This window comes from Ranitomeya variabilis, chromosome 3 (genome assembly GCF_051348905.1).
Source record: "Ranitomeya variabilis isolate aRanVar5 chromosome 3, aRanVar5.hap1, whole genome shotgun sequence".
Classification (NCBI taxonomy): domain Eukaryota; kingdom Metazoa; phylum Chordata; class Amphibia; order Anura; family Dendrobatidae; genus Ranitomeya; species Ranitomeya variabilis.
The window spans coordinates 220737101-220765011 of record NC_135234.1 but is presented as its reverse complement, the minus strand read 5'-3'; the positions used below and the strand labels follow the sequence as shown (position 1 = coordinate 220765011).

The window sequence follows — 27911 nt, the reverse complement described above, 5'->3', positions numbered from 1 at the left end:
ATTATTGAACAACTATAGGAAGTCATTATTTTATAACTCTGATTTCTTAATTCATTGGTTTGACCATGAGCAATGGACGTAGTTCAGTGAAAACATGCTGTCACCTAGCTGTTGGATAGGTCATAATTAATTGATTGCTGAAAGTCCTGGTTGCTGGGACCTGCACTGATTGGCAGAAAATAGCACTTTACTTCCTGTTAAAATGGAGCAGCAGTGCACATGCTCAACTGCCCATCTAGTCATTCCTTGTGGGACTGCCGAGCGCTGCACTCACCTTTTTCTGGCAGCCCCATAGGAAATTAATGGAGCCGTCATCAAGCATGCATATTTCTGTTCCATAATAATGGGGATAATAGTGCCACACTAGGGATTAAAATTCCTCACTCTTCCAATTGTTGTGGGTCCCATGGTCAGATCCCCACCAAAATATAAGTTATCACCTTTTATGCTGATATGTGATAACTTTTTTTTACAGGAGTTTTCATGTAAAAATCATACAAAAAATAATAATTTCAGAACATTTCGCACCAACTAAAATTTTATTGGATGGAAAAAGAAAAATTAAGAACTAAAGTAATGTGGTTGCATAAGTACACACGCATTTAGACGAGTACTTTGTTGAAGTACCTTTTGAATTTCTGAAAGCATTCAGTCTTTTTGGGTAGGAGTTAGCATGGCACATCTAGAATTGGCCACTCTTCCTTGCAGTAGTGCTCCAAGTCTGCCAGACTTCGTGGCATCTCCTGTGTACAATGCCCTATTCAGATCCCTTTTCAATTGGATTCAAGTCAGGACTCTGGGTGTGCCATTCCTAAACTTTGATCTTCTTCTAGCGAACCTCATTCTTGTGTTGATTTGGGGGTATTCTTAGTGTTGTGCTGAAAACTGAAATTCTTCCTCATCTTCAGCTTTTTAGCACGGGCCTGAATTTTTTGTTACAATATTGACTGATATTTGGAAATGTTAATAATTTCTTCCACATTATCTTTAGCCCCATTTCCAGCTGCTGAAAAATAGTCGAAAATCATAATGCTGCCCCCACCATGTTTCACTGTGGATTTGGTGTTCTTTTGGAGATGCACAGTGTTAGCTTTGTACGAAACATACTTTTTGGAATTAGGGCCAAAAATGTCAACCTTGGTCTCATCAGACCGTAACACGTTTTCCCACATGCTTTTGATATACATGATATAGATTTTTGCAAAACTCAGCTAGGATTGGATGTTTTTATTTGTAAGAAAAAGCCTCCTTCTTGCCACCCCACAGACCAGACATATAAAGAATATGAGAGATTCTTGTAACATGCAGTACACAACCAGTAATTGTCAGAAACTCCTGCAACTCCTTTAATGTTGCTGTAGGCCTACCAATTTTCTTTTTGTCCTCTCATCAATTTTTGAGGAAAGTCCAGGTTTAGATAATATCACTTTTGTGCGAAAATAAAATAAAACCACTTGTTGACAACCATGTTGACAGTGTTTCATGTTATATCTAATACCTTGGACATTTTTTTTCTCCCTTTTCCTGACTGATAATTTTCAACAATGACTTCCCTTTGCTGTGTTGTAAGCTGTTTACGGACCATGGATTTTTCCATAAATTGCAACTAAATGTATGTCAGGAAAATCCTACTAGACCACCAAAACTTTATATGAGAATCCCTGCAAATGATGGCAGCTGTGAACATACTACTATTATGAGTTTAAATGTGATTGGCTCATTCTAGACACAGCCACATCCTCCATTTTAACAGGGTGTTCACACTTATGCAAACACATTATGTTAGTTTTGTTGTTTTAATTTCCCCGCTCAAAATGACTTTACTTTGTTTCTCAATGGATTAGCACAGATATGAGTGACATTAAAGGCGGATAAAGCTCTGGTATGATTTTTTTACATGACAAAAACCATGTGTATTAACTGCAGTGTGTAGATTTTTTATACCTCTAAAGATATAATGGTATAAAAAGTGTATATATACAGCTCTGACAAAAATTAAGAGACCAGACCACCACATAAAAATCCTGTCATGGGCAGCCCAATCTCCAGACCTGAACCCCATTGAAAACCTCTGGAATGTGATCAAGAGGATGATAGTCACAAGCCATCAAACAGAGAAAAACTGCTTACATTTTGTGCCAGAAGCAGTGTGAAAGACTGGTGGAAAGCATGCCAAGACGCATGAAAGCTGTGATTAAAAATCATGGTTATTCCACAAAATATTGATTTCTGAACTCTTCCTTAGTATTGTTGTTTTTAAATGATTATGAACTTGTTTTCTTTGCATTATTTGAGGTCTAAAAGCACTGGGTTTTTTTTTGTTGTTGTAATTTTGACCATTTCTCCTTTTCAGAAAAAAAATACAAAATTTATTTCTTGGAAATTCGGAGACATGTTGTCAGTAGTTTATAGACTAAAAGAACAATTAACTTTTTACTCAAAGATATACCTATAAAGAGAAAAATCAGACAAACTGAGCATTTTACAGCGGTCTCTTAGTTTTTGCCAGAGCTGTATATATCACACATCCTCTCGTGAAGCTCTTTTATCATTATCATCCTCACTCTCAGCACCTTGTCGCTACATTTAATCACTTTAATATAAAATCTGGTATGACAAGTGTAAATTTCCCAACATTTTGGGGACCGGCATCACTTTCACTTATCTCGGTAATATGATACAATTCCCGAGGTAGCTCATCTAGGGCGACGCTAACCTGTTATATTCCCGGCTGCATTGAGTGCTGAAATTATAAGTTCCCGCGTTCCCCACACGGCAATCAGCAGCTGCTTTTAAGATGAAATTGCTCACAAGGAGATTATGATAGCAGCGGTGGGTTACTGCGCTCTGCAAAGATTCCTGACTTCTCTCTCACATCAAGCAAAACACTCATCCCTTCATCTCTCCCTTATGTGTCACCTCCAGAACATCTTTTCATTCCTGTAGCACCTGAGTGTCTAAAACAAGGGAGCCGATGGCAGCCGCTGACAAGCCTGGGAAATCAAGTCTCTTTTCTCTGTTTGTTGCCCCTTCTGCCCTCTGTCAGGCTATCCCTTGTGTCTGCATGTATTTGTTTTGCTCGATAGTCAGCCCCAGCCAGGCAGAAGCTTACAGTTATTTCAGAGCTGTATTTGTCATTTAGGCTCAAGAGCAAACTCAGCTCTGCTGCATTTCTAGATTTGTGCGCCATTTCCATTTCTACTAATGCGGAAATATTTTCATTACGGTCGACCTCTAAATAATGTCGTCTCTAGGAGGAGAATTAATGCCGGCAATATTCATTATTTGGCTTATGAAGGGCTTATTATTCATCAGAGAGCAGTGCTAATGAGCTTGCCGTCATTACCATCACTTGGTTGTATGTGGATAATATATACTTACAATGCACAGACATGTCGCTGTATATGCACAATAACACTGGTGATGTGGGCACGTATGCACGAATACCAGCGGGCGCCCATGTGTATATATATGGGAGGCAATAGCATGGATCTCTATCTATTAAGGGGTCTAGAAATGGTTTTTACAATTTATATTTCCCTACATGAATTTCACAGTGTGTGATCAGATTTAGAAACTGTATTAAGGAAAGAAAAGAAAAATGGCTAGAAAGTGGAACTGCGCCGTCAGAGGCCACATTAAAATGTGATTTTAAGAGAGGGTTTTTTTTTTCCCCATCTCCCTCTGAGGACGTTTGAGGCTGCGAGTCAGTGACTGCGAAATCCCATTGCAAAGTTCATCAGGAATCGTGTTCCAGCTGCTGGAGTGATAGATAGGTTTAATTACACTGAATTACTGCGGCAACAGCCGCTCCGCTCTCCCCGAAGTCATTAAAAAGAAAGGATTTTTTCTTTTCCGGAGCTGGTCACTGGCCCGGACTGGGCCTGTAGAATGGAAGCATAGTGCATGGTGCGCAGCGAGGGCAGAGGTCAGCGGGGCCTGAAACTTGTCATCTTCTGCTGATTTCCTAGGAGCCGCACCGCATAGAGGTTAGTCTGGATCAGTTCTTCATTGGCAGAATCACTGCCTGTGAGCTGACAAATGCAAATTACAATTCAACTGACTCTTAGTGACCTTGTCGTACTCCCATCTACAAATGCTAGAAAAATTGATTGTAAGATGATAATAATAACAGTGATACAAAATAATAATTTGTTAGTATCTTGTTCGTTTTGGAGGGGCAATCAACAGTCTTTTTTATTTAGGGATCGTCGTCTAGATCTATGTAGGATTTATTTCTGTGAAGGTAATCCCGTGGGACCATGTATGAAGCATTTGGCCTAGTATTGACATTTTCATCTCATTTGGAAAGGCTGAATTGAGGTCGAATGAGACGTGATCTATCACTGATCTTCAGTCATTGTTCTTTGTTTCAGGTTTCGAGGGTCCCGGTGGAGTCCTGTGAGCAATATTCGACATGCGGGGAGTGCCTAAGTTCTGGAGACCCACATTGCGGATGGTGTGTGCTGCACAACATGTGAGTTCCGGAATTATCATAAGGACCATAAATTGGGACTGTTTTTTGTGTGATCATTAATTTCTGGTATTGCCCAAAATTTGTGGATCACCAAGGATCAGTATCTTACATGTTAGAATATATATTCAGGATCCATGTCTGTAAACATACAAATGAGATTTGGGTTCTAAATAATTCAGAATTTTGCCTCTTACATTAGAAACCTGATTGGTCTCCTAGTATTACTAATTGGCCCTAGGTTTGACTTTGAGTATGATTTTGGCTTGATTTAGGACTGTGAGCCTATAAGGATGCAGGTCTCTGTGGAGCTTTTTTCTTGACCCTTATTGTATTGTAGAAATCTGAACTGGTATTGATGGATTGGCCATTGTTCCTTAGTCTTCTTGCTGCCAATTCCATTACCGTTGATATTATGTCTCTTTGAGATCTGGACATTTTTGTCTCCAAGCTATAAAGCAAGAAAAGAAGGTGATAAAAAGGGAAGAATGCTCCTATAGAGTGAGAGTAACAACCTCCACTTATCATTTATACCTGCAATAAATAGCAGAGTATTACCGAGAGTTTCAGGAGAACATTAGGTGCACAGAATCACAAGCTGCCCTCTTATACAGCTGCTAAAACTGTTACAACCATGCCTATGGTCTGCAGATCCCATCACGTATTGGTATTGTCATCGACTCTATACAAGAAAAGCCATTTCCATATCCTAGTCCTGACTTCATCTGCAAATGACTTTATGGAACGGTGCCTAAGGCATCAAAATCACATTTTCAGATATGCAGGGTCAGCGGCTCATTTTTCCTTCAAAATCCTGCATACTAGCAGTATATTAGCTGTACAAATGAATTGTGCCCAGGTACATTTCTTCCAGATTCTACATGTGTGTTTCACAGTATAGATTATTACCAAATGTAAAATATTTTGCAGCTGCGTGTTCCCATCATATTCTATTAATAAGCCCTAGATGCGTGCTACTTAAAGTGGAAGTAAAGTTGCTATTGATAACCGATTTATAGAGCCATTGATGAGTATGTTGGCTCCTTAATAATCAATGGAAATTAAAATCAGTGGAAGAAACAAAGTGGAATCATACTGTCCTCGAAATGTCGCCTTTGGCAGGAGAGGAACCTTGTTCTCAAAGATAAAGATGAGGCTTTTGTGTTCTTCAAATCAAGTCACATGTACATTTCATAAAACTGAGGCTTTTTATGTATAGTAAAGGCATGTTAAGGGTTTAAAATGGATCTGTCACCAGATTTTTTTCTATTCAAGCTGCATACATTATTAAATAGAGCTCTCTGACCTTATGAAACGCATGTATTTTTTTCAAACTCACTTCAATAAGGCTGAAGAAGAGGGCTTGAACTCTTGCGCCACCTATTTGGTATAGCAATCTTAAAAGTCACTATTCACCCTTTTACAAGCCTTTTTACATTACTTAGGTAAAGAAGCCAAACCAGACATTCCATTTGCAGACATGTGTTTCAGGGTGTTTTCTCCTCATCAGTGCAAAGCAGGAGTAAGAGTGCCAAGCTGCCATAAGGAGACTTATAGGCAATGCAATGCTCTTCTGGGATATTAAATGCGCAAATAGCCTCTTCAGAGAGGAAGAGGACTTGAACTCTAATGTCTCCTATTGGATGCAGCAATTCTAAAAGTCAATATCAACCATTTAATGAGCCTTACTACCAGCCAGAGAATGAAATATCTCATGAGTTCAAATATATTCAGTCTTTACCCACCCAGCCTAATTGACATATGCAGCTTGTTTTGAGCAGTGGGAGATCTCAGCAACAGGGAGGAAGAACACTGAGGAAATGTCACTTAGGAAGGGTATGAGGAGAATGAATTATGTTTTCATAAAGGAATATACAGACATCCTGATATTTTCAAAGTAAATTCAACATCCTTATCTGGTCTAAGAGGTCTATTTTGCAATGTTGCAGTTTGTTTTGTAAAATCTGGCTACAGATCTGCTTTAAAATTGTGGGGTATTTTTCCACTGGGTTTATGCTTATATGTACAGTATGTACTTAAGAAATATGTACATTTGCAATTCCCAGGTGTTCCCAAAAAGATAAGTGTGACCGTGCCGGGGAACCATTCCGGTTTGCAAGCAATATTGATCAGTGTGTTAAGGTTACAGTGCAGCCCAACAGCCTACCAGTCTCAGAGCACAGCCTACCGGTAAGAGACAGATGGGTGATCATCTATCTTTGGCAGGGATGAAAAATATTTTTTGGTACAAAGGCCACATTATCATACTAAACCAAATCAAAGGGCCGCAAAAAACGTATAGGGGTATTTACATAAATATATCAGGAGAACCAAGTTTTGAGTATTTGAGAAGGATTTTGAGAGTTTGTACTAGAAAAAATCTATGTGAACACGCCCAAACTTAAACTGAGTTTTTGTAGCAGAAACTCAAATAAATCCTCTTCATAATCTCACGACTTAATTTTGAGGATTTTCCAGTTTAAATTGAAGCAAATTATGAATTGCTACGTGATCAGAACCACTGTCAATACATGAAAGCAGTGCCAGAACCACTGTCAGTACATGAATACATCACCAAGCCTAGTACAGTGATCAATTTGCATTTTAGGGCAGCCTCATATACATTTGCATCACGTAAACCTGCATGTCCCTCCCCTGAATAAATAATTGCCCTTCACTATGCTTTTGCACAAAATATTCTCCTCACACTGCCCTTCTCCATAATATTCACGCTCACTGCCCCTTTCCAGAATATTCCCCCACACTGCCCCTCTCCATAATATTCCCCTACACACTGCCCCTCTCCTTAATATTTCCCCATACTGCCTCTCTATAATATTTCTCCTCACTGGCTTTCTCCATAATATTCCCCTACACTGCCCCTTTCCTTAATGTCCCTCCCACACAGATCCTCTCCATAATATTCCCCCCACAATGCCCCTCTCCATTATGTCCCTCTCACACTGCCCTTCTCCGTAATTCTCCCACACTGCTTCTCTCCATAATATTGCCCCACACAGCTCTTCTCTGTAATATTCCCCCACAGCTCCACTCCGTAATATTCCCCCACAGCTCCTCTCTGTAATGTCCACCCGTACAGCTCCTCTCTGTAATATTTCCCCCACAGCTTCTCTCCATAATATTACCCCTCACACAACTCCTCACCGTAATGTCCCTCCACACAGTTCCTTTCTGTAATATTCCCCCCACACAACTCTTCTCTGTAATGTCCCTCCACACTGTTCCTTTCTGTAATATTCCCCCCACACAACTCTTCTCTGTAATGTCCCTCCACACAGTTCCTTTCTGTAATATTCCCCCCACACAACTCTTCTCTGTAATGTCCCTCCACACAGTTCCTTTCTGTAATATTCCCCCCACACAACTCTTCTCTGTAATGTCCCTCCACACTGTTCCTTTCTGTAATATTCCCCCCACACAACTCTTCTCTGTAATGTCCCTCCACACAGTTCCTTTCTGTAATATTCCCCCCACACAACTCTTCTCTGTAATGTCCCTCCACACTGTTCCTTTCTGTAACATTCCCCCCACACAACTCTTCTCTGTAATGTCCCTCCACACTGTTCCTTTCTGTAATATTCCCCCCACACAACTCTTCTCTGTAATGTCCCTCCACACTGTTCCTTTCTGTAATATTCCCCCCACACAACTCTTCTCTGTAATTTCTCCCCCACAGTTCCTAACTGTAATATTACCCCCACACAGTTTCTCCACATATTATTCCCCCCCACCCCCACCCTCCCTGATGTATACAGTTGCTCCTTCACAATCCTCTTCCCCGTTGCCCCATGGTGTGGCAGCTCTTCCATTTTCCGGCTTGTCCTTGCCCCCTCAGAGCTGCGGTGCTGGTGACAGCAGCAGCAGTAGTGTGATGAAGTCATAGCGTGCCATGATGACCTCATCGTGATGCTGCATGTCGCGGCAGGAGCTGACGATCTATGTCCTGCTCTGCTCCAGTCCCAGAACCGAAGTTACTATGTTACTATGTAACTCTATTTGCGTCTGAAAGACTCGAATACAGTTGAATATAGGGAGATGAGAACCGGAGTCTCTCGCTTCTCTGCAGGCCTTACAACATCCTTCGGCGGGCCACATTTGTTGCGCAAGCCTGATCTATGGGAGTGGGAATAAATGAGGCTATGCTGCACTATCACACACAACCTGTAGCAACTCTGCTATGCCATTCTGGCTATGAAATATGTGCAGGCCATCAGGGCTTTCCTTCATAACAGAACTATGACATCTATGACTGATTCATTTTAAGCACCATGACAAACCACAGTGACTTACAGTGGGGGTTCTCCAATTTTCTGTTGGGATTCATGTCTGTCGTTTTGATGACATTTCTATAGTGAACGGAGGCTCAGAGACATCTAATAGCAAGCTAGCGTTCCATTTATTGTTGTGATTCCTTATTTTATATTACTATTTTGCCTATTCTCTTTTAGCTGACTTTAGAAGTTAGCGATGTCCCAGATCTGTCTGCTGGTGTCATTTGCTCCATCGGTAACATTACTCAGGTAGAAGGACAGGTGTCTGGCAATCGGATAGTCTGTATTTCCCCAGCAGCAAAAGATGTTCCCATCATACCTTCAGACCAAGGTGAGAATTTACATTCATTCATTTCATTGCAAGACAGATAGATGTGATGTATTGCTGAGCTTCTCAAAGTCGCTATCCTCCAATCTATAGTTTATGGACATGTAGCTGCCGGGTAGCAGGGGCACAGCTATGGGGGATTCAGAGGTAGCAGTCACTTCTGCCTGAGAAGATCCAAAAGACCATATGCCAGATAATATGGCATCAGAATTGGCAATTGGTAGGTGGCGGGCGCTGTTACAGATTGGAGCCCAGGAGCCTTTTCAGCCATATTAGGTTTAACCAAAGAGCTTTTTCTTCTTTCACTGAGTCACCAGGCGAGTGGTCCTTTGATTTTGATCCCCCTGTCAGTCAATCGCCGTGAAATGGCTGAAACATCCGATTTTTGTACATACGACATCTGCACAATGATTAGTTGTTTTCCCCGGGGCGTCCCAGTTACCATTAACCTCTAAATATTACGATATAGCAATAGTCATACTGTGGAGCCCCTGTCCTTGTATCCAAGCCCCATATATGAGAATATCGTAGTGAGGTGTAATTTACTATAAGTCGTCCTCTATTGTATTTTTTTCACAGTAGCTTTTAGGAAAGCTTGCCACACGGAATCGGCATCTAATACCCAGAGGGTGATTTAAGTCTCCGACACTTGGAAATCACATAACAGGAAAATCACGCAACTTGGAAGAGGTTTCTCTATGCCTAGGAGCTTATGTGCAGAGGGGAGCCTGTTATTTAGGAAGAGGCTGAGATTATCTTGTTAGGGGACAAGGAATAAAAGGATTATTTCCCGATGTTAGGAAATAGGCACAGCGCTTACAGAAATCCCAGAGTGCCCCCGTTATACATCAGTTCCAATAGTGTGAGACATTTTGTCTGTCTCCATGACTGCCTGCACTAGCTTATATAGTGTATGTGATGGAGCTCTCTGTAAAGAATAGGCCGTATCACATCACAGATAAATTCCATTAATCAGTATATTGGTAATTTAAATAGAAGTTTTTTAAGCATGGAAATAAGGATCACAAGGGTGGCAGCCGTCCTGAAAGCCATCTCCCCGCCAGAGGACCACTGCTACTGTCTCACTTTTGTTTTTTGATCATGAAGAATCCAGAGGTTCACCATTACCAATTAACGTTACATTTGAGACTGTCTATGAATTTTGGCAAATAGTTGGAGCTTTTCTATTAACGCCTGTGAAAAGTGAACCAAAAAGTATATTGCTATGTAGAGTGGCTTGTCCTCTAATTGTTGCCGTTACTTTTATTTTTTTAGACTGGTTTGGAGTGGAGCTTCAGCTAATCTCCAAAGAGACCGGCAAGACCTTTGTGAGCACGGACTTCAAATTCTACAACTGCAGCGGGCACCAACTGTAAGAACTGAACTCTCGCTAGACTTACTGACCAAAAAGGGACAAATTCATTTATAGGGGTATTCCCATCTCCAAGATCCTATCCCAATGTGTAGTAGGTGTAATGATAGTAATATTAGCAAATACCTCCAATTAGAATTGTACTATACTTTTTCTGATTCACTATGTCTCTTTCCTAATGTGCAGGCATTGCAGGACCTTAGATATCGACCATGGTTACGACCACTAGCAACTTGCTAACTGTTACTTTGTCAGTGGACGTAACCATGGATACCTAAGGTCCCGCAATGTCTTCACATGAGGAAAGATACATAGGGAATCAGAAAAACTATACTACAAGTCTAATTGGAGGTATTTGCTAATATTATTATTATTACACCTACTGCACATTGGGATAGGATCTTGGGGATGGGAATACCTCTTTAATGGACAGAGATGGCCATAAAATCTTTGCATAAAGTTGCTTTCACACAAGTTGAAAACAGGTAGATTTTTGTACCTGTATCATGGCCACACACCCCAGCTCAACAAAGGATATAAGACCAGAAACTACAGCACCATAGATCCACTAGCCGTGATCATTAGACCCATGGTCAGGCTGTAATTCGTGCCTGTAATATATGCCATTATTATGCTGTTATGAAATATTGTGATATAATAATATTGTTATTGCTAGTATTGTTACCATGTTCTGGTATTTTTTTTACATTTGCCCATCCTTTAGCGATCAGTAATGTATACGTGATACTTACTGGTCGCTGTCATCTGCTGCATCTTCCAGCATGGCTCCGGTCCTCTCCTGTATCGTTTGACCACAGCTCTGTCTTTCTGGCTCACGCCATGGACCATTAGTTCTTCTCGTGGGCCTCATTCGGATATCCATGTTGCACATACGTGTTCTATCCTTGTTTTTCACAGATACAGCACGTATCCATTATAGGTTTTGGAGCTGTTCACATATCCATGTTTTTCATGGAGCCATGTCATGTCCATTTTTCCTTTTTATCACAGATCAAAAGTGCCAGTACAAGTCTATGGAAGCATGAAAAAGCACGTAGAGCACGCATGGTGCTGTCCATATTTAACATGGCAAAGGATAGGAGAAACGTTTTTTTCACGTATGTGTTTAAACAAGTTCGAGAATGTGTGAATGAGGCCTAAGTGTAAGCCTGTGAGAACGTCGTCCCTGAGTCTCATAGCTTTACCTTGAGAAAGTGACTAGCGGTGTACACAGAAAACGCTGTGTGACCCGGCTGGTCACAGGTGTGATCACATGATCCAGGAGAGGACCGGAGCAGTGCTGTAAACAGCAGAAGATGGCAATAAGTAAGTATTTTAATGCAGCTACTGAACATACATTTCTGATATCTAACAGATGGGCTAAGAACAAACGCTGAAGTGGTACTTTAGTATTATTGTACCATATTTACAGTAATGTTGTAAAACATTGCTATAAATGAAGAATAAAATGAACTCGCTCTGAGCTATGTTTTCTAAAAAACCTACATCTAACTCATGGTTAATATTCTAGCTGCATTTTCACTTAATAATAAGAGGCAAAGTTATAAAGAGTTATATGACTCAATGGATAAAGCCCATTTCTCTGTACAAATGAGCAGAATTAATGGATGAAAAAAAAATGTTGTTTCCCGCTGGCTAAGCACCCACAAATATATAATTGATCGTGCACAGATTTAATTACATACCCTGGTTAACTTTGAATAATGACAGCTCAAAAAAGGGAAACTAAAATTTGTCTGATGCGTAAGAAAATAATAATATGAACTCGACCACGGCGTGCCAGGCATAAAGTCATGCGCCCCATCCGGTGCCGCCCACTGGTGAGTCCGGAGAAAGCTGTAATTTGTAATAATAGGGAATTCAGCCTTGAAAGTCCAAATTGTAACCTTGGGATATCCTTGTTCAGTCTCCCCGGGCACACAGTGAGGAAGGCTACGATTCCTGCCTGTACCACGAGGAGATCGGCGTAGCTTCCTGGCATCGTTGTCTCCATCCGAAGAAATAGTAATAATTCCAATATATAATAATTAATGCCTCCTACCTCTTTAATGCTTATGTTTCTCATTTATTGTGATGTTGACGTCTTAGTGATGCCAGTGCTCTCTTTTGCCACGTTGGTGACTTCTTGCAAGGTTTGGAGAAAACACTGATTTAATGTTTGCAGGTTGGAGGTAGCATGATGTATGGAAGTCAGGTGTTTAGATCCGCGCTGGTATAAATATTGAGGCTGCACTGAGTGATGGAATTTGCCACAAGTGTGTAACCGGAGATGCTAATAGCAAATATATGTATATTTAATGTATGTCAATGTGATGCAGTGTTTATGCAGCGCGAGTCATATATGGCTTCGGGGAGCCGGCATTGTTTATTCCCGGCCATGTCCAGTGTATATGCAGAGGAAGCCGCTGTTTATACTAGCTGGCTGCTTCTAGAGATGTCTCGGCTTTTTTATGCCTGCGAACCTCTGCGGCTAGCAAGGAAAAATAAATATTAGACCTTAAAAAGAAAGCAGAGCACTAAAAGAAGACCAGACGGTGTCCGATCCTGCAATCCATTCCTTCAGCAGTTCCCGGGGTTGTTTTAATCCAATGTCAATGCTATGCGGAGGTGCCTTTGTCCGGCCAGGCCCTTTGGGTGGGCTTTTTGTATTCTCTATCATCTCCTCGTCTGTCATTGCATTCAAATGTTTATCACACCAGACTCTGAAAATAAACCTTCTCGCCATTTGCCTTGTATATTTTTTAGGTTTTCTATAAATATATATGGAGATGAGTATATAAATGTGCGTACTGGCTACATGTGGCCATTATTTTTCTGGTTTTTGACATTTTTTTTTCCTCCCATTTTTCTCCCCAGCTGCTTGTCCTGTGTGAATAGTGCATTCCGCTGTCACTGGTGCAAGTATCGCAACCTGTGCACCCACGATCCCACCACCTGCTCCTTTCAGGAGGGCCGCGTTAATGTCTCGGAGGTAAGATTAGGGGTTTGTATTCATTCTGGATAGACATAAGCTGTTCAGTATGGGAGTATCCATCTTATTTTTAATGGTTAATGTTGGCGCAATTATTTGTCATCTTTGTTGTATAGGCAGAGCCAAGCAAATCATTGTCCCTCCTTTATTAAAGAGGACCCTTCACATACCATACTGTTACATTATGAACTGTATATTGATGCTGGAATGTAGATTATAAGCATTTATAATGCAGCAGCTGCGGACCCCGGATGGCAGACTCACTACGGGTAAGTATTTCAAATCACCTTTCCATATAAAACAAGCATTGGCCTGATAATCATTTTGATGGCTACTATCTTTATCACTTTGCAGGCCTGATATAAGTCTCCAATGGCAATGAGCACCACCCCAAATATAACTGAGTGTGGGGTAGCGGAGGCTGACTTCACCCCTCAATTTCAAGCAGTGTAATGAGGGGCACAAGGCACATATCACCCCTTGGACAATGAGCAGATATATCAGTGTAATGAGGAAGGCGATATGTTCCCCCTCCTTATTATACTGCTCTTATTATAGGGGTGAAATCAGCGTCCCCCTCTCTGTTGTTTACTTGCAGTAAAGCTCGTTGCTATATGGGACTAAAATGGGGTCAACAAAGTGTTAAATATTGTGGCTATAAAATGTATCAGAGCAATGCTTGTTGTATAGGAGAAGTTAATACTTACCCATAGTGGATATTCTCCTGCGACACCCTTCCTCTGCTGGCCATCCTGATGCCGATGTATGCCTCCACTCTCACAACTGTATACTTTACCAAGCCTCGGATGCTGCCTTTTTATGATAGGGCAGAATCATAGAGGGTTAAAAATACACACCTTGAAATAAACCAGTAATTTTGGCGTCTTGTATCTTCACAATGGAGAGGAGAAAAAAACGGTCTGATCTACATTCCTAGAGCTATTTACTGCTCATAATGAAAGATAATAATAATCTTTATTTTTATATAGCGCTAACATATTCCGCAGCGCTTTACAGTTTGCACACATTATCATCGTTGTCCCCGATGGGGCTCACAATCTAAATTCCCTATCAGTATGTCTTTGGAATGTGGAAGGAAACCGGAGTACCCGGAGGAAACCCATGCAAACACGGAGAGAACATACAAACTCTTTGCAGATGTTGTCCTTGGTGGGGTTTGAACCCAGGACTCCAGCGCTGCAATGCTAACCACTGCGCCACCGTGCCTCGCACCTCTTTAATGCTTTTACAGAGCATAAGCAGTGATATTACTGGTACTTGGGTAATATTTTCTGAGGGTCCTGTGGGCTACTTAGTTATTGACAACGTTCTCTGTAGGCAATCATGCAGGGAACGCTTGTGAGCTACAGAGTTGGGCTACCTACTGGACTTCCAAACCCAGAATCAGCAGAGATTCAAGGAACAGATGATATTTCATCTTGGATTTCCTTCTTAATCCTGGCTCTTTCTGGATTTAACATCCTACTGGGTGGTCCAACTCAGAGATAAGCGTCAGAGATAAGTAGAACCAGCCACTGATCTGCTAAGCCCAGAATGAGCAGGGATGCAATTAATAGTCAGGCTAAATCTTTTCCTTCGCTCCTCCTGCTCTATGATGTTGTCTGCGGGTTGATGAGACGGGGTCCATACTTGTAAGATATTTATCGTAGTGATTGGTAATGAAACAGACCAGAGCGATTTTTCTATCACAGTGGAAATGGTGCTTACTTGCAGGCTGCAGTGCCGGGGTGAGACGGTAGCACCACACGTGGCGCCGGAGACGGCTGCAGAGGAGATTTAGAAAGCCGAGCGTATTTGCATAATGCGTGTTTGTTATCCCAGGGATACTGTTATTTAACTTACTAGAGGTTAGTGGCAAAAGCTGTGATGGATTGGTCCATTTCTCTGGGGTTGCGCTGCATATGAGCAGCACTCTAGCAGAGTAAGTAATGAAATTTGTTTAACCACGCCGTGTATATATGCGCAGCTCTCTCTGGGAGTACGGAGCCGCCGAATGCCAGTTATCACTACTGCTGGGGAGCAGGAACAGGGATAATGCATGTCTCGTAGAGCTGGCGAAAGCAAACCGATTGCTGATTAATGAAGCAAACACTAAGAAAGTTTATTGCAATATTGATTCATAGACCTGTCTTTTAAAAAATGTACAACATGGGCTCCCTACAGTGCATAAGCCAGTGAAGTCAGTTTGGTTAAAAATGGGAATTAGTCCGTAGACTTTTCATGTAGTAGAACACTCCTTATAGGGGGGGATGTTCAGGACTCATCTTTACAGATTGTGTAGTTTAGCCCATTCCCTGATCTGGGAATGAAGCATCGCACATTATGAAATCTTTTCTTCTAGTTTTCGTCACCAAAGATTTTTCACCACTAGTATTTCTGGAAGTTGATAACGATATTTTTTTGGGGGGGATTTGCCACAGGACTGCCCACAGTTAATACCCACAGAAGAAATCCTGATCCCAGTCGGGGAGGTGAAGCCAATTACTCTGAAGGCACGAAATCTGCCCCAACCGCAGTCGGGCCAGAGGGGATACGAGTGCGTGTTGAATATACAGGGTGTGTTACACCGGATGCCTGCTCTACGCTTTAACAGCTCCAGCGTCCAGTGCCAGAATAGTTCGGTAAGTGCTGAAGGATGACAACATGGCGGTCCATCTGCATGCAGTTCTTTATAGTCACAGACAAAACGATGACTTGCTGCTTACTCGCGAAACAAACGACGAAAAAGCGGCTTTAATCCACCAATATAGTAAAAGCAGAATAATGTTGTGCTGCCACGTTGACCCAAGCTTTTGTAAATTGGGATGCTACTTCGAAAGGATGGAACGCTTTATCTGGCTTTTCCCTGTCGCAGCCTGCGGGGGGTCATTTGGTGGAATAAGACAGCAATCTGACAAAAGGGTTGAAGCAAAAAGCTAATTTACAGCAGGCTGATAAAGCAGAACGGGAAAGTCTTATCTGCCTTTACGAGTCCCCAGCTCATGCCGACTCGATAGAATTCCTAATACAGTTGCTTCTGGCAGTGCAACAGAAGGTCTGCAGGAGACAGACGCCGAGCCAGAGGAGTAAATAAACACTTCCACTGATCAAACAGCTGCAGGGGGCGCTCTCGCTGTATAGGTGCACCACGCCGTACTGCCTCCCATGCTTTTGTCTTCAATTATGTTTGCATGATCCACGTTTTTTATTCTTTCTGCAATTCTGATAACAAATTAAGTGGAGATTTTGCTGTGTGCTGACTTTATTTTTTTTCTGCCTTGATAATAAATAGGAGCAGATTATATTAAGACACATTTTTCAGACCCATAACTTGCAAAGGGAGATATTGCGAATCGATTTGCAAGACCCAGTCCAGCCACCTGGACTATAATTTCTGACAGCTTCACAGGAGCTCTGAGAACCGCCTCTTACCTGCCAGCATCAATAGCTCTTCTATTGATTAATCTGCTTTACTCTACTGATTGGTGGGATCCCCCACAATCGGAAAGTAATGACATATCCTTATATTATAATATCCCTTTATGTGATGTGGATAGCCCTTTAGAATAGCACCAGGAGAATCATTCCCTTTAGCGACAGGACCAATTTAATGATACTGATTGGCTGCACAAAACGCTTGTCCAGTATTAGTAATGCAATAAAGGGGAGGTAAAAAGAGGTATCACAAAGGGATGACATATAAATGGCCGAGCAAGAAGCTGCAGGAATTGCTAGTTTTCCAATGTTTTTAGTTTCCAAGTCTTCATATGTTGTGGCATTGTAACTGATTTCACTCTTTTTCTCAGTATTTCTACGAAGGAATGGATATCAGTGACCTAGCAGTGAATTTCTCTGTTGTCTGGAACGGAAATTTTATTATTGACAATCCCCAAGATATCAAAGGTATAAAATAAATCAGAAGAATAGAAAATCTCATTTTCGAGTGTAGCCGTATTGTCTCCTTACATACTTGTTTTGGATTACACAGACTGGTTTCACAATGATCAACTTTAACCATTGTCTACACCACATTTTGAATGACATATTGGTAACAGCAGGGGCATCCTACTGGATATAGAAACATATGAGAAATGTCACCTTGGATATAACCTGGCATTTGTGGTTTGATCAGGTGATAATAAAACTACCATACAAAATAGAGTAGCTTGGGCTGTGACATTTACATACCCGATTGTATGAACATTAAACCTAGATATCAATGATAGAAATAAATGGGATAATTTTGCCCCTGCTGTTTATCTGTATGATTTTCTGAATGCTCTTGGAAACGCTTGGCTAATATCCTTCAATAAGTGTTTATTTCCTTTCCGTTTACTGCCGACATATGACCATTGGTAGAGGTGTAGTTATGGGGTGTGACTTACTGGTCCAGACCCACTAAGCAGTAGCAGAAGGATCCTTCTGTACCCATGTAACTTTCAGGAAGACATAAGTTTATGAGGAACATAGAAGAATTTATGATGTATTTTCACAGTTGAGATTACAATATGAGATACAATAGCATCAAATATCTTAAAAAAGATTTAGGGCCCGATTCATCATGACCAGCATTGTTCACAGTGATCTTGATAAGGAGGTGTCCTGAAGTCAGACGTTCCTGATTCATGAAGAGGCTTAATGAATGAGGAGCACTGGCCAAGTGACTCGCACCTCTGTGTGCGCCTCCAACTCCAGTCACTGCTGGAGTAAGGTTTGTGGCATACTGAACACCAATGCTCATCGTGAATTTGACATGCCGAAGTTGCCATACCCCCGTCCTGCCCATGTGGCATAGTGAACACAAGTGCTCATCATGAATTTGACATACGGTGGTCGCAATACCCCTTCCTGCCCTTGTGGCATAGTGAACACCACTGCTCGTCATGAATTTGACATGCGGTGGTTGCGATGCCCCCACCTGCCCTTGTGGCATAGTGAACACCACTGCTCATCATGAATTTGACATGCGGTGGTTGCCATGCCCCTGTCCTGCCCTTGTAGCATAGTGAACACCACTGCTCATCATGAATTTGACATGCGGTGGGCGCCAGACCCCAGTCCTGCCCTTGTGGAATAATGAACACCAGTGCTCATCATGAATTTGACATGCGGTGGTTGCCATGCCCCCGTCCTGCCCTTGTGGCATAGTGAACACCACTGCTCATCATGAATTTGACATGCGGTGGTTGCCATGCCCCTGTCCTGCCCTTGTGGCATAGTGAACACCACTGCTCGCCATGAATTTGACATGCGGTGGTTGCCATGCCCCTGTCCTGCCCTTGTGGCATAGTGAACACCACTGCTCATCATGAATTTGACATGCGGTGGGCGCCATCCCCCGTCCTGCCCTTGTGGCATAGTGAACACCACTGCTCATCATGAATTTGACATGCGGTGGTTGCCATGCCCCTGTCCTGCCCTTGTGGCATAGTGAACACCACTGCTCGCCATGAATTTGACATGCGGTGGTTGCCATGCCCCTGTCCTGCCCTTGTGGCATAGTGAACACCACTGCTCGTCATGAATTTGACATGCGGTGGGCGCCATGCCCCCGTCCCGCCCTTGTGGCATAGTGAACACCACTGTTCGTCATGAATTTGACATGCGGTGGGCGCCAGGCCCCAGTCCTGCCCTTGTGGAATAATGAACACCAGTGCTCATCATGAATTTGACATGCGGTGGTTGCCATGCCCCCGTCCTGCCCTTGTGGCATAGTGAACACCACTGCTCGCCATGAATTTGACATGCGGTGGTTGCGATGCCCCCACCTGACCTTGTGGCATAGTGAACACCACTGCTCATCATGAATTTGACATGCGGTGGTTGCCATGCCCCTGTCCTGCCCTTGTGGCATAGTGAACACCACTGCTCATCATGAATTTGACATGCGGTGGGCGCCAGACCCCAGTCCTGCCCTTGTGGAATAATGAACACCAGTGCTCATCATGAATTTGACATGCGGTGGTTGCCATGCCCCCGTCCTGCCCTTGTGGCATAGTGAACACCACTGCTCATCATGAATTTGACATGCGGTGGTTGCCATGCGGTGGTTGCCATGCCCCTGTCCTGCCCTTGTGGCATAGTGAACACCACTGCTCGCCATGAATTTGACATGCGGTGGTTGCCATGCCCCTGTCCTGCCCTTGTGGCATAGTGAACACCACTGCTCATCATGAATTTGACATGCGGTGGGCGCCATGCCCCCGTCCTGCCCTTGTGGCATAGTGAACACCACTGCTCATCATGAATTTGACATGCGGTGGTTGCCATGCCCCTGTCCTGCCCTTGTGGCATAGTGAACACCACTGCTCGCCATGAATTTGACATGCGGTGGTTGCCATGCCCCTGTCCTGCCCTTGTGGCATAGTGAACACCACTGCTCGTCATGAATTTGACATGCGGTGGTTGCCAAGCCCCTGTCCTGCCCTTGTGGCATAGTGAACACAACTGCTCATCATGAATTTGACATGCGGTGGGTGCCAGACCCCAGTCCTGCCCTTGTGGAATAATGAACACCAGTGCTCATCATGAATTTGACATGCGGTGGTTGCCATGCCCCCGTCCTGCCCTCGTGGCATAGTGAACACCACTGCTCATCATGAATTTGACATGCGGTGGTTGCCATGCCCCTGTCCTGCCCTTGTGGCATAGTGAACACCACTGCTCATCATGAATTTGACATGCGGTGGGCGCCAGACCCCAGTCCTGCCCTTGTGGAATAATGAACACCAGTGCTCATCATGAATTTGACATGCGGTGGTTGCCATGCCCCCGTCCTGCCCTTGTGGCATAGTGAACACCACTGCTCGCCATGAATTTGACATGCAGTGGTTGCCATGCCCCTGTCCTGCCCTTGTGGCATAGTGAACACCACTGCTCATCATGAATTTGACATGCGGTGGGCGCCATGCCCCCGTCCTGCCCCAGCTCCGCTTACCTAGTCAGAGCTAGGTGAAAATTCCAAAAGTCGCATGATTTTAGTGCGCCAAAATCGGGCCCTATAGCAATAGACACATTACTCACTGCAATCAGTGGATCAATTAACAAGGATGAGTTCACTTCCCACAATAAAAAATTCATGGAGAGAGGTTTTTAATACTGTATTTTCAAGGGAATGGTCATCAGAAAATTACCTATTGTTTAAATCAGGTTTTTGTGTTAAGTGTATTTTTTTTCATTCTTGAGACACCAGGCTGCATTTACTCCTCTATACGGATTAGTAACCATTTAATAGCACATTTCAAAATTTCAGTCCATGGTAAACCGACCTTCTGATATCGGGGCTGCAGCCGGTGAGCGCCATCCTAACCTGCTGCTTGTCCAGGGCATCTCTATGTCCCAGCGGCTCCAGCGTTACTTCTCTGTATGAAAGTGATGATAATAATATCAGTCTGCCTTGTACGGCTTTATCATGTTACCATGCTTTACAGTCCAGAACATCTAATTAATTCCCATTTTCAGCATGATACTTCAGAACCAATTACATTGTGCATTGTATTACCAGACTCGTGACTGGTGGCGTGGCTTTTATTTAGCCGTGTGTCTTTTGTACACAGATTTCATATTGTCTCCAGCAGTGAAATGTTAAAATCCCTGGCGCCATGGCAACCAGTCAGCTATATATTAAAAAATCTCTCCTTTATTAATATTTATAGAAAACGATAAATCTTCCACATCAAAAACGGAGTTGGACAATGCGGAAAACACTTCTCTACCGATATAGAGGTAGAATCCCGGAGAAATCTTTATCCTGTGGAGCCCATAATAGAGCCTAGATATTGTCAATTTCTGCATTTTTATTGAGATTGTGATGTGCGAAGATCTAACCGAACATTCTTTGTTTTATAGTTCACCTGTACAAGTGCGCGGCTCAGAGGGAAAGCTGCGGCCTGTGCCTGAAAGCCGATCAGAAGTTCGAGTGTGGCTGGTGCAGTGGGGAAGGGCGGTGTACCCTGCACCATCACTGTCCCACGTCACAGAACCAGTGGCTAGATTGGTCCAGCCGGAATGTGAAGTGCACCAATCCCCGGATCACCGAGGTCTGTGTGCAGTCAGATTGTAGAGCGCACTGTGGGACCGTGACCTTCTAATTACGCCTGTTTCCTTAATCTTCCCCATCTGTCTTATTTCATTATTATTTTTGTAATCGCCTCCCTTCCTGTCCTGAGCTGCTGTCTTTACTCGCTGCTTAACGTCAGTCTCACGCACAGAATATCCACATGCTCACAGCCGTTAATTAAATAAAAAGTGTGAGTGAAGCGCATAGAGTGAATCGATACTCTCAGGAAGGACATTTTCTCCCCTTACAGGGAGGGCTGGGGACACTTAGGTCACGATGAGTGGGGCAGACATTTCCATGAAATGTCAGTCAATAAGCTGGCTCATTTACATAACCCTGGGGCCCTGGGTTCCTCTCCTGCCACTTTCACCTTTTAGACCGAAAGATGGCCAAAGTAAAGGAAATTGGGTTAAATAAAGAAATGCTAAATAAAAAAAAAAAAATTACAAATACAACTTTATTCTTAGACATGGGGTAGCAAACATTTGAAGCATAAAGACTGTGCAGCGTATTTTGCTGCTCTGGTGTAAATCAATTTCTAAAAAATCTACAGCAGAATAATCAAATGCATTTTCCTCTAATTTTTCATGCGCATAGCCGATCCTTCACCAGGCTAACCTATTAAATTAATGTTCTCCCTGTAAAAAAATAATAGCTTTACGTTTTCATAAAGCCTGTTTAATTCTGACGCTATCTGGCATTAACTGTAATTCCACTTTATCTCCTTGCTGATGGTGGCATCGTAATATGTATAATAAGTGGAACGGTTGGGGGTGCTGTATTAATAGAACGTGGAATTCATTCAGCAACAAAGGAGTTTATGGCGGAGAATGTGTTTCCATTAATCTTAAGTACTTGATTAATTAGCTTAAAGTAAAAAAAAAAAAAGGAAAGTATTGGGATGCAAGTAAAAATTTAACTCCGGCCTGTAGAATAGTTGTATAAGAAGGTGTAAAAAAGTGCCAGGCTCTCATAGACTTATTTTCAATGTATGATCGCACCACCCCTTCTTCTCTCTCATCTCCAGTCATTTGCTTTGTATGCACGCAGGGTCACGCACTGCAGAAAGCAAGCTAGTTCTAGAGGAAACCAATGAAGAGCTGGAAGACGTATACAAGAATAGAAATCCTTTGTCTCGGTCAGGCTCCCATGGTCCCACAACCCTTGTGTGCCTGCGAGAGGCGCTAATCACTACAGAATCCCCCGTAGGGTCCTTTATTCTGTGTCACATCCAAAGCCAAAGGTCAACCAGACGCTGGCTATGGAAATGCAGTCCCCGAGACAGGCACCGGGGAGCAGATGTGCCCATTGACAAATCGATTTGCTGAGGAGAGGAAGAGAAGGAGGGGGCCACCTAACATGAATGCTTCTGTCTACGGGATGCCCAGACAACTGCGGCAACCAGTGAAGCAGAACGGATGATTTTAAATCTGCCCAACGTTTCCAGCTGAATTGTAACTTTTCTAAGAAGTGGATGTGGTCGCCCAGGAAACATGAGTGGCAGCGCTGCTTCTCGGCTGGCTGCAATTAATCACACTTTGCTGTGATGTCACTGGCATGGTCCAGTGTCCTCTGCTCTTTCCCGCTGCCCCTTTTTGTCACTCCTAACCTATTCACTGCTGGAGCACTTGCATTCATCTTGGATTTGGGGCCTTGTGTCACTCTTTGTTTTAAGTTCTTTATAAACAGGACACATCAGGGGTCAAGCCCCCAATGAAATGACCTTCATACCCAAGATCGTTGTACACTATGAAGGTGCCAAGAAAATAATAACCTTCATATCCAAGATCGTTGTACACCATGAAAGTGTCAAGAAAATAACATTCATATCCAAGATCATTGTACACAACGAAGGTGTCAAGAAAATAATAACTTTCATATCCAAGATCGTTGTACACCATCTTGTAGATTGTGAGCCTTCGCGGGCAGGGTCCTCTCTCCTCCTGTACCAGTTATGACTTGTATTGTTTAAGATTATTGTACTTGTTTTTATTATGTATACCCCTCCTCACATGTAAAGCGCCATGGAATAAATGGCGCTATAACAATAAATAATAATAATAATTATTAAGGTGTCAAGAAAATAACATTCATATCCAAGATCATTGTACACAACGAAGGTGTCAAGAAAATAATAACCTTCATATCCAAGATCGTTGTACACTATGAAGGTGTCAAGAAAATAATAACCTTCATACCCAAGATTGTTGTACACTATGAAGGTGCCAAGAAAATAACATTCATATCCAAGATCATTGTACACAACGAAGGTGTCAAGAAAATAATAACCTTCATATCCAAGATCGATGTACACAAGGAGGGTGTCAAGAAAATAATAACTTTCATACCCAAGATCGTTGTACACTATGAAGGTGGTAAGAAAATAACCTTCATATCCAAGAATATTGTACACAACGAAGGTGTCAGGAAAGTAACTTTCATACCCAAGATTGTTGTACACAAGGAAGGTGTCAAGAAAATAAATAACAAATAATTCCAGTACAGCATCATAAACGCACAAGAAGCCTTATTGGAGAGCAGGTAGAAGGTCCATCCCAAATAAGTAAACCCTTAACCCATTACTTGCCAAATTAAAATTTTTACAAGTACGGATTTTTCAGAAAAGGGCGTCCCAATATTCAATTAAAAATGACAATGACATGATTTCCTATTTTGAAAACATTCATTTTACAAACACAACACAAAAAATTGGACCTAATTATAAAAATTATAAAATCTTAGTTGCTAGAAGCTAAAGATTAGGCGTCCCAAAAAAAGGACATTGTTAGATAATGGGTTAACAAATAAGAAGCATGGAATAAGAGAGAAGAAAAAAATCTCATGACACTTCCCTCACTTTCTGTTACTGTTCCCTAAATGGTTTAAAGGCCTTTGCTTGAATCTGTTAATATAGTAAAAGAAAATTGGGCAGATGAATGCCCTGCTTGAATTCGTAAATTATGCCTAAGGACTAGCCGAACACATGGAAGCTAGTGCTTCACCCGAATTAAATTTTCACACTCGCTTATACTAAAACACTTCGGGCCCAATTCATCAGTTGCGTTTTTATGTAAGTCACTTTTATTTTTTGGGCCTTTGTTTACGCACAAATGGCTCATGGATTTTGCACAATAGCAAAAAAAAAAAATGCTCCTCATTTTTACTTTTTGTTTCTTAAGAGCAAAAAGTCACATTCTCTGCTAAAATGTCTCTAAATTTGTGCCAATAAATGCAGGCATACATAAAATCTCTCATATGGGGGAAGAGACTGGAAAATATTTTTGATCAAAAATTGGGCGTCTTTTTAAAAAGTTGCAGATGAATCGCCCACAAAAATCTGGGAGACGAAAACTTTGCCCATAATGTCAAGTATAAAAAATACAGACAAGCACATAAAATAGACCAAAAAAAAGTCAAATGTTAGGAGAAAAGTTTGGTGCAAATAGACAGGCGAAAAACATCAAATACTGGACAAAAAGATGCACAGATGCAATAATGACTCGGCCCATAGTACGTTGTTGTGATATCATTTATATGACATACAATGTATATCTGTATTTCTGAGCGATACGAGTGTTTACAGTGCTTGTGTACATATCTGTTCCTTTATCTGTGTCTATTTCTATAGAAGTAGATAATGCGCATGTTGCCATTACCATAACATGCCCTCCGCACAGCAGCTTAAGGCTGTTCTGTCAGAATGAATAATCGGGTCCCTCTCTCTCGTAACAATTAGGCTGTAAATGTGCTCTCTGCTAGGCGGAAAGACTCGGGCTCTAGCGGAGAGGGGCTACATCACAGAGAGCTTATGGCTCCTTCACTAATTTCTGCTGCGCAAAGCCATGTTTGAGCCCTTGTGAACCACACAGCTGTACTGCTGGGTTCACACTGGCTGATTGTAGAGCCGTTCCTTTTCTGCTCTTCGTACTATTCGTCTTTTCAATTTTTACTTCCTTATCACTTACTTTTTAGAAATGTTTTTTCAACTGTTTTTATTAAATCCATATGTGTGACATCACTAATGTCCATGTAACAGGAATCTTACAACCGCAAAACTGCCATAAAAACACCAGGACACACTCTCACACTGGTGGCTGAGCGCTGGTGCGGACCACTGGCAATAAAGCTTCTCTTACTGAAAAAGGAACGAGTCCAGGAAGAAATCGAGACATGCTGTTATATTCCATACCGCTCACCCCTGTTGTATCAGATCGCTGGTGAAATGTAGGCTGCAAATATGCTGCACTGCAGCCAGGATGTGTACTTGTGCTTCTTCAGTCGGCAAAGCCCAAAACACTGACACTGTCACAAAGTCTGCCTGATGGAATTCAGTTTGTAGATGCAGAAGTATTCCTGTAAGGAAGCGGAAAAATCTATAGATAGATAGATCTATAGATAGATAGATAATAGATACCGGTAGATAGATCTATAGATATATCTATCTATCATCTATCTGCAGTATCTATACAATCAATATACAGTTGTGTGAAAAAGTGTTTGCCCCCTTCCTGATTTCCTATTCTTTTGCATGTTCGTCACACTTAAATGTTTCAGATGACCAACCAAATTAAATATTAGACAAAGATAACACAAGTAAACACAAAATGCAGTGTTTATTATTAAGAGAAAAAGAAATTTAAACCTACAGGGCCCTGTGTGAAAAAGTGATTGCCCCCTAAACCTTATAATTGGTTGGGTCACCCTTAGCAGCAACAACTGCAGTCAGGGGTTTGCAATAACTGGCAATGAGTCTTTTACGAAGCTCTAATCTTTTCAGAATTGTTGTAATTCAGTCACTTTTGAGGGTTTCCAAGCTTGAACCACCTTTTTCAGTTGATGCCATAGCATCTCAGTCAGGTTAACCCCTTAACGACCGCCGATACGCCTTTTAACAGCGGCCGCTAAGGGTACTTAAACCACAGCGCCGTTAATTAACGGCGCTGTGGAAAAAGTGAATAGCGCCCCCCAGAGTCGGATTTTCTCTGGGGTCTCGGTTGCCGAGGGTAGCCGAGACCCCAGAGAACATGATTCGGGGGTTTTTTACCGACCCCCGAGTTGCGATCGCCGGTAATTAACCGTTTACCGGCGGTCGCAACAAAAAAAAACAAAAACGCGATGTGCCGTTTAATTTCTCTGTCCTCCGATGTGATCGCACATCGGAGGACAGAGAAATAGGGTCCCCGATGGCCCCCAATAGCCCCCCGATACTTACCTACCTCCCCCGGTGCTCCTCGTGGGTCCCCATGGGCGCCGCCATCTTTTTTCCGGGAAAAAATGGCGGGCGCACGCGCAGTACGCCCGCCGCCCGGCACCCGGAAGATCTTTGGGGTCTCGGCTGCCGGGGGTAGCCAAGACCCCAAAGAACATGATCGGGGTCGGTTTGCACCGACCCCTGTTTTGCGATCGCCGGTAATTAACAGTTTACCGGCGACCGCAAAAAAAAAAAAAAAAAAGCGATCTGTATTTCTCTGTCCTCTGATGTGATCACACATCAGAGGACAGAGAAATAGGGGGATTCGGGGACCCTAACATACTCACCCGGTGTCCCTGGGTCCTCTTCTGTCTTCTCCTGCCAGCCGGCTTTTTCCTTATGTCGGGCGCATGCGCAGTGCGCCCGCCATCTGCTGCCATCTGCCGGCCAGCAGGAGAAGACGAGTTGGGGCTAAAATTAGGGTTAGGGTTAGGGTTAGGGTTAGAGTTAGGGTTAGGGTTAGGGTTAGGGTTAGAGTTAGGGTTAGGGTTAGAGTTAGGGTTAGGGTTAGAGTTAGGGTTAGGGTTAGAGTTAGGGTTAGGGTTAGGGCTAGAGTTAGGGTTAGGGCTAGAGTTAGGGTTAGGGTTAGGGCTAGGGTTAGGGTTGGGGCTAAATTTAGGGTTAGGGTTAGGCTACTTTCACACTAGCGTTTTTTGGCTTCCGTCGCAATGCGTCGGAGAAAAAACGCATCCTGCAAAAGTGCTTGCAGGATGCGTTTTTCTCCATTGGCTTGCATTAGCGACGCATTGCGACGGATTGCCACATGTCGCATCCGTCGTGCGACGGATGCGTCGTGCTTTGGCGGACCGTCGGCACAAAAAAAGCTACATGTAACTTTTTTGTGCGACGTGTCCGCCATTTCCGACCGCGCATGCGCGGCCGGAACTCCGCCCCCACCTCCCCTCACAATGGGGCAGCGGATGCATCCGCTGCACCCGTTGTGCGGCGCTTACAACGCTAGCGTCGGTACGTCGGCCCGGCACACTGCGATGGGCCGAGTACGACGCTAGTGTGAAAGTAGCCTTAGGCTTCTATCACACTTGCGTCGGTACGGGGCGGTCGCAATGCGTCGGCCCCACGTACCGACGCACGTTGTGAAATTTGTGCACAACGTGGGCAGCGGATGCAGTTTTTCAATGCATC

The 27911-nt window shown here is 42.9% G+C and overlaps 1 protein-coding gene across 2 annotated transcripts in view; it reads left to right on the top strand.

The window, feature by feature from the left end:
* The window catches only part of PLXNA2 (plexin A2), a 343686-nt gene that overhangs the window by 239796 nt on the left and 75979 nt on the right, over positions 1 to 27911 (top strand). The window contains exons 5-13 of one of the 2 annotated variants that reach the window (XM_077295199.1): positions 4377 to 4477; positions 6541 to 6664; positions 8944 to 9097; positions 10370 to 10466; positions 13344 to 13458; positions 15900 to 16100; positions 17265 to 17361; positions 21307 to 21497; positions 22568 to 24647. In XM_077295199.1, coding sequence (XP_077151314.1) covers positions 4377 to 4477; positions 6541 to 6664; positions 8944 to 9097; positions 10370 to 10466; positions 13344 to 13458; positions 15900 to 16100; positions 17265 to 17361; positions 21307 to 21497; positions 22568 to 22594 — 1107 coding nt within the window. In that variant the 3' untranslated portion in view covers positions 22595 to 24647. Of the gene's footprint in view, positions 1 to 4376; positions 4478 to 6540; positions 6665 to 8943; positions 9098 to 10369; positions 10467 to 13343; positions 13459 to 15899; positions 16101 to 17264; positions 17362 to 21306; positions 21498 to 22567; positions 24648 to 27911 lie in introns of those variants that run through there. The other variant, XM_077295198.1, reaches the window with a different exon arrangement.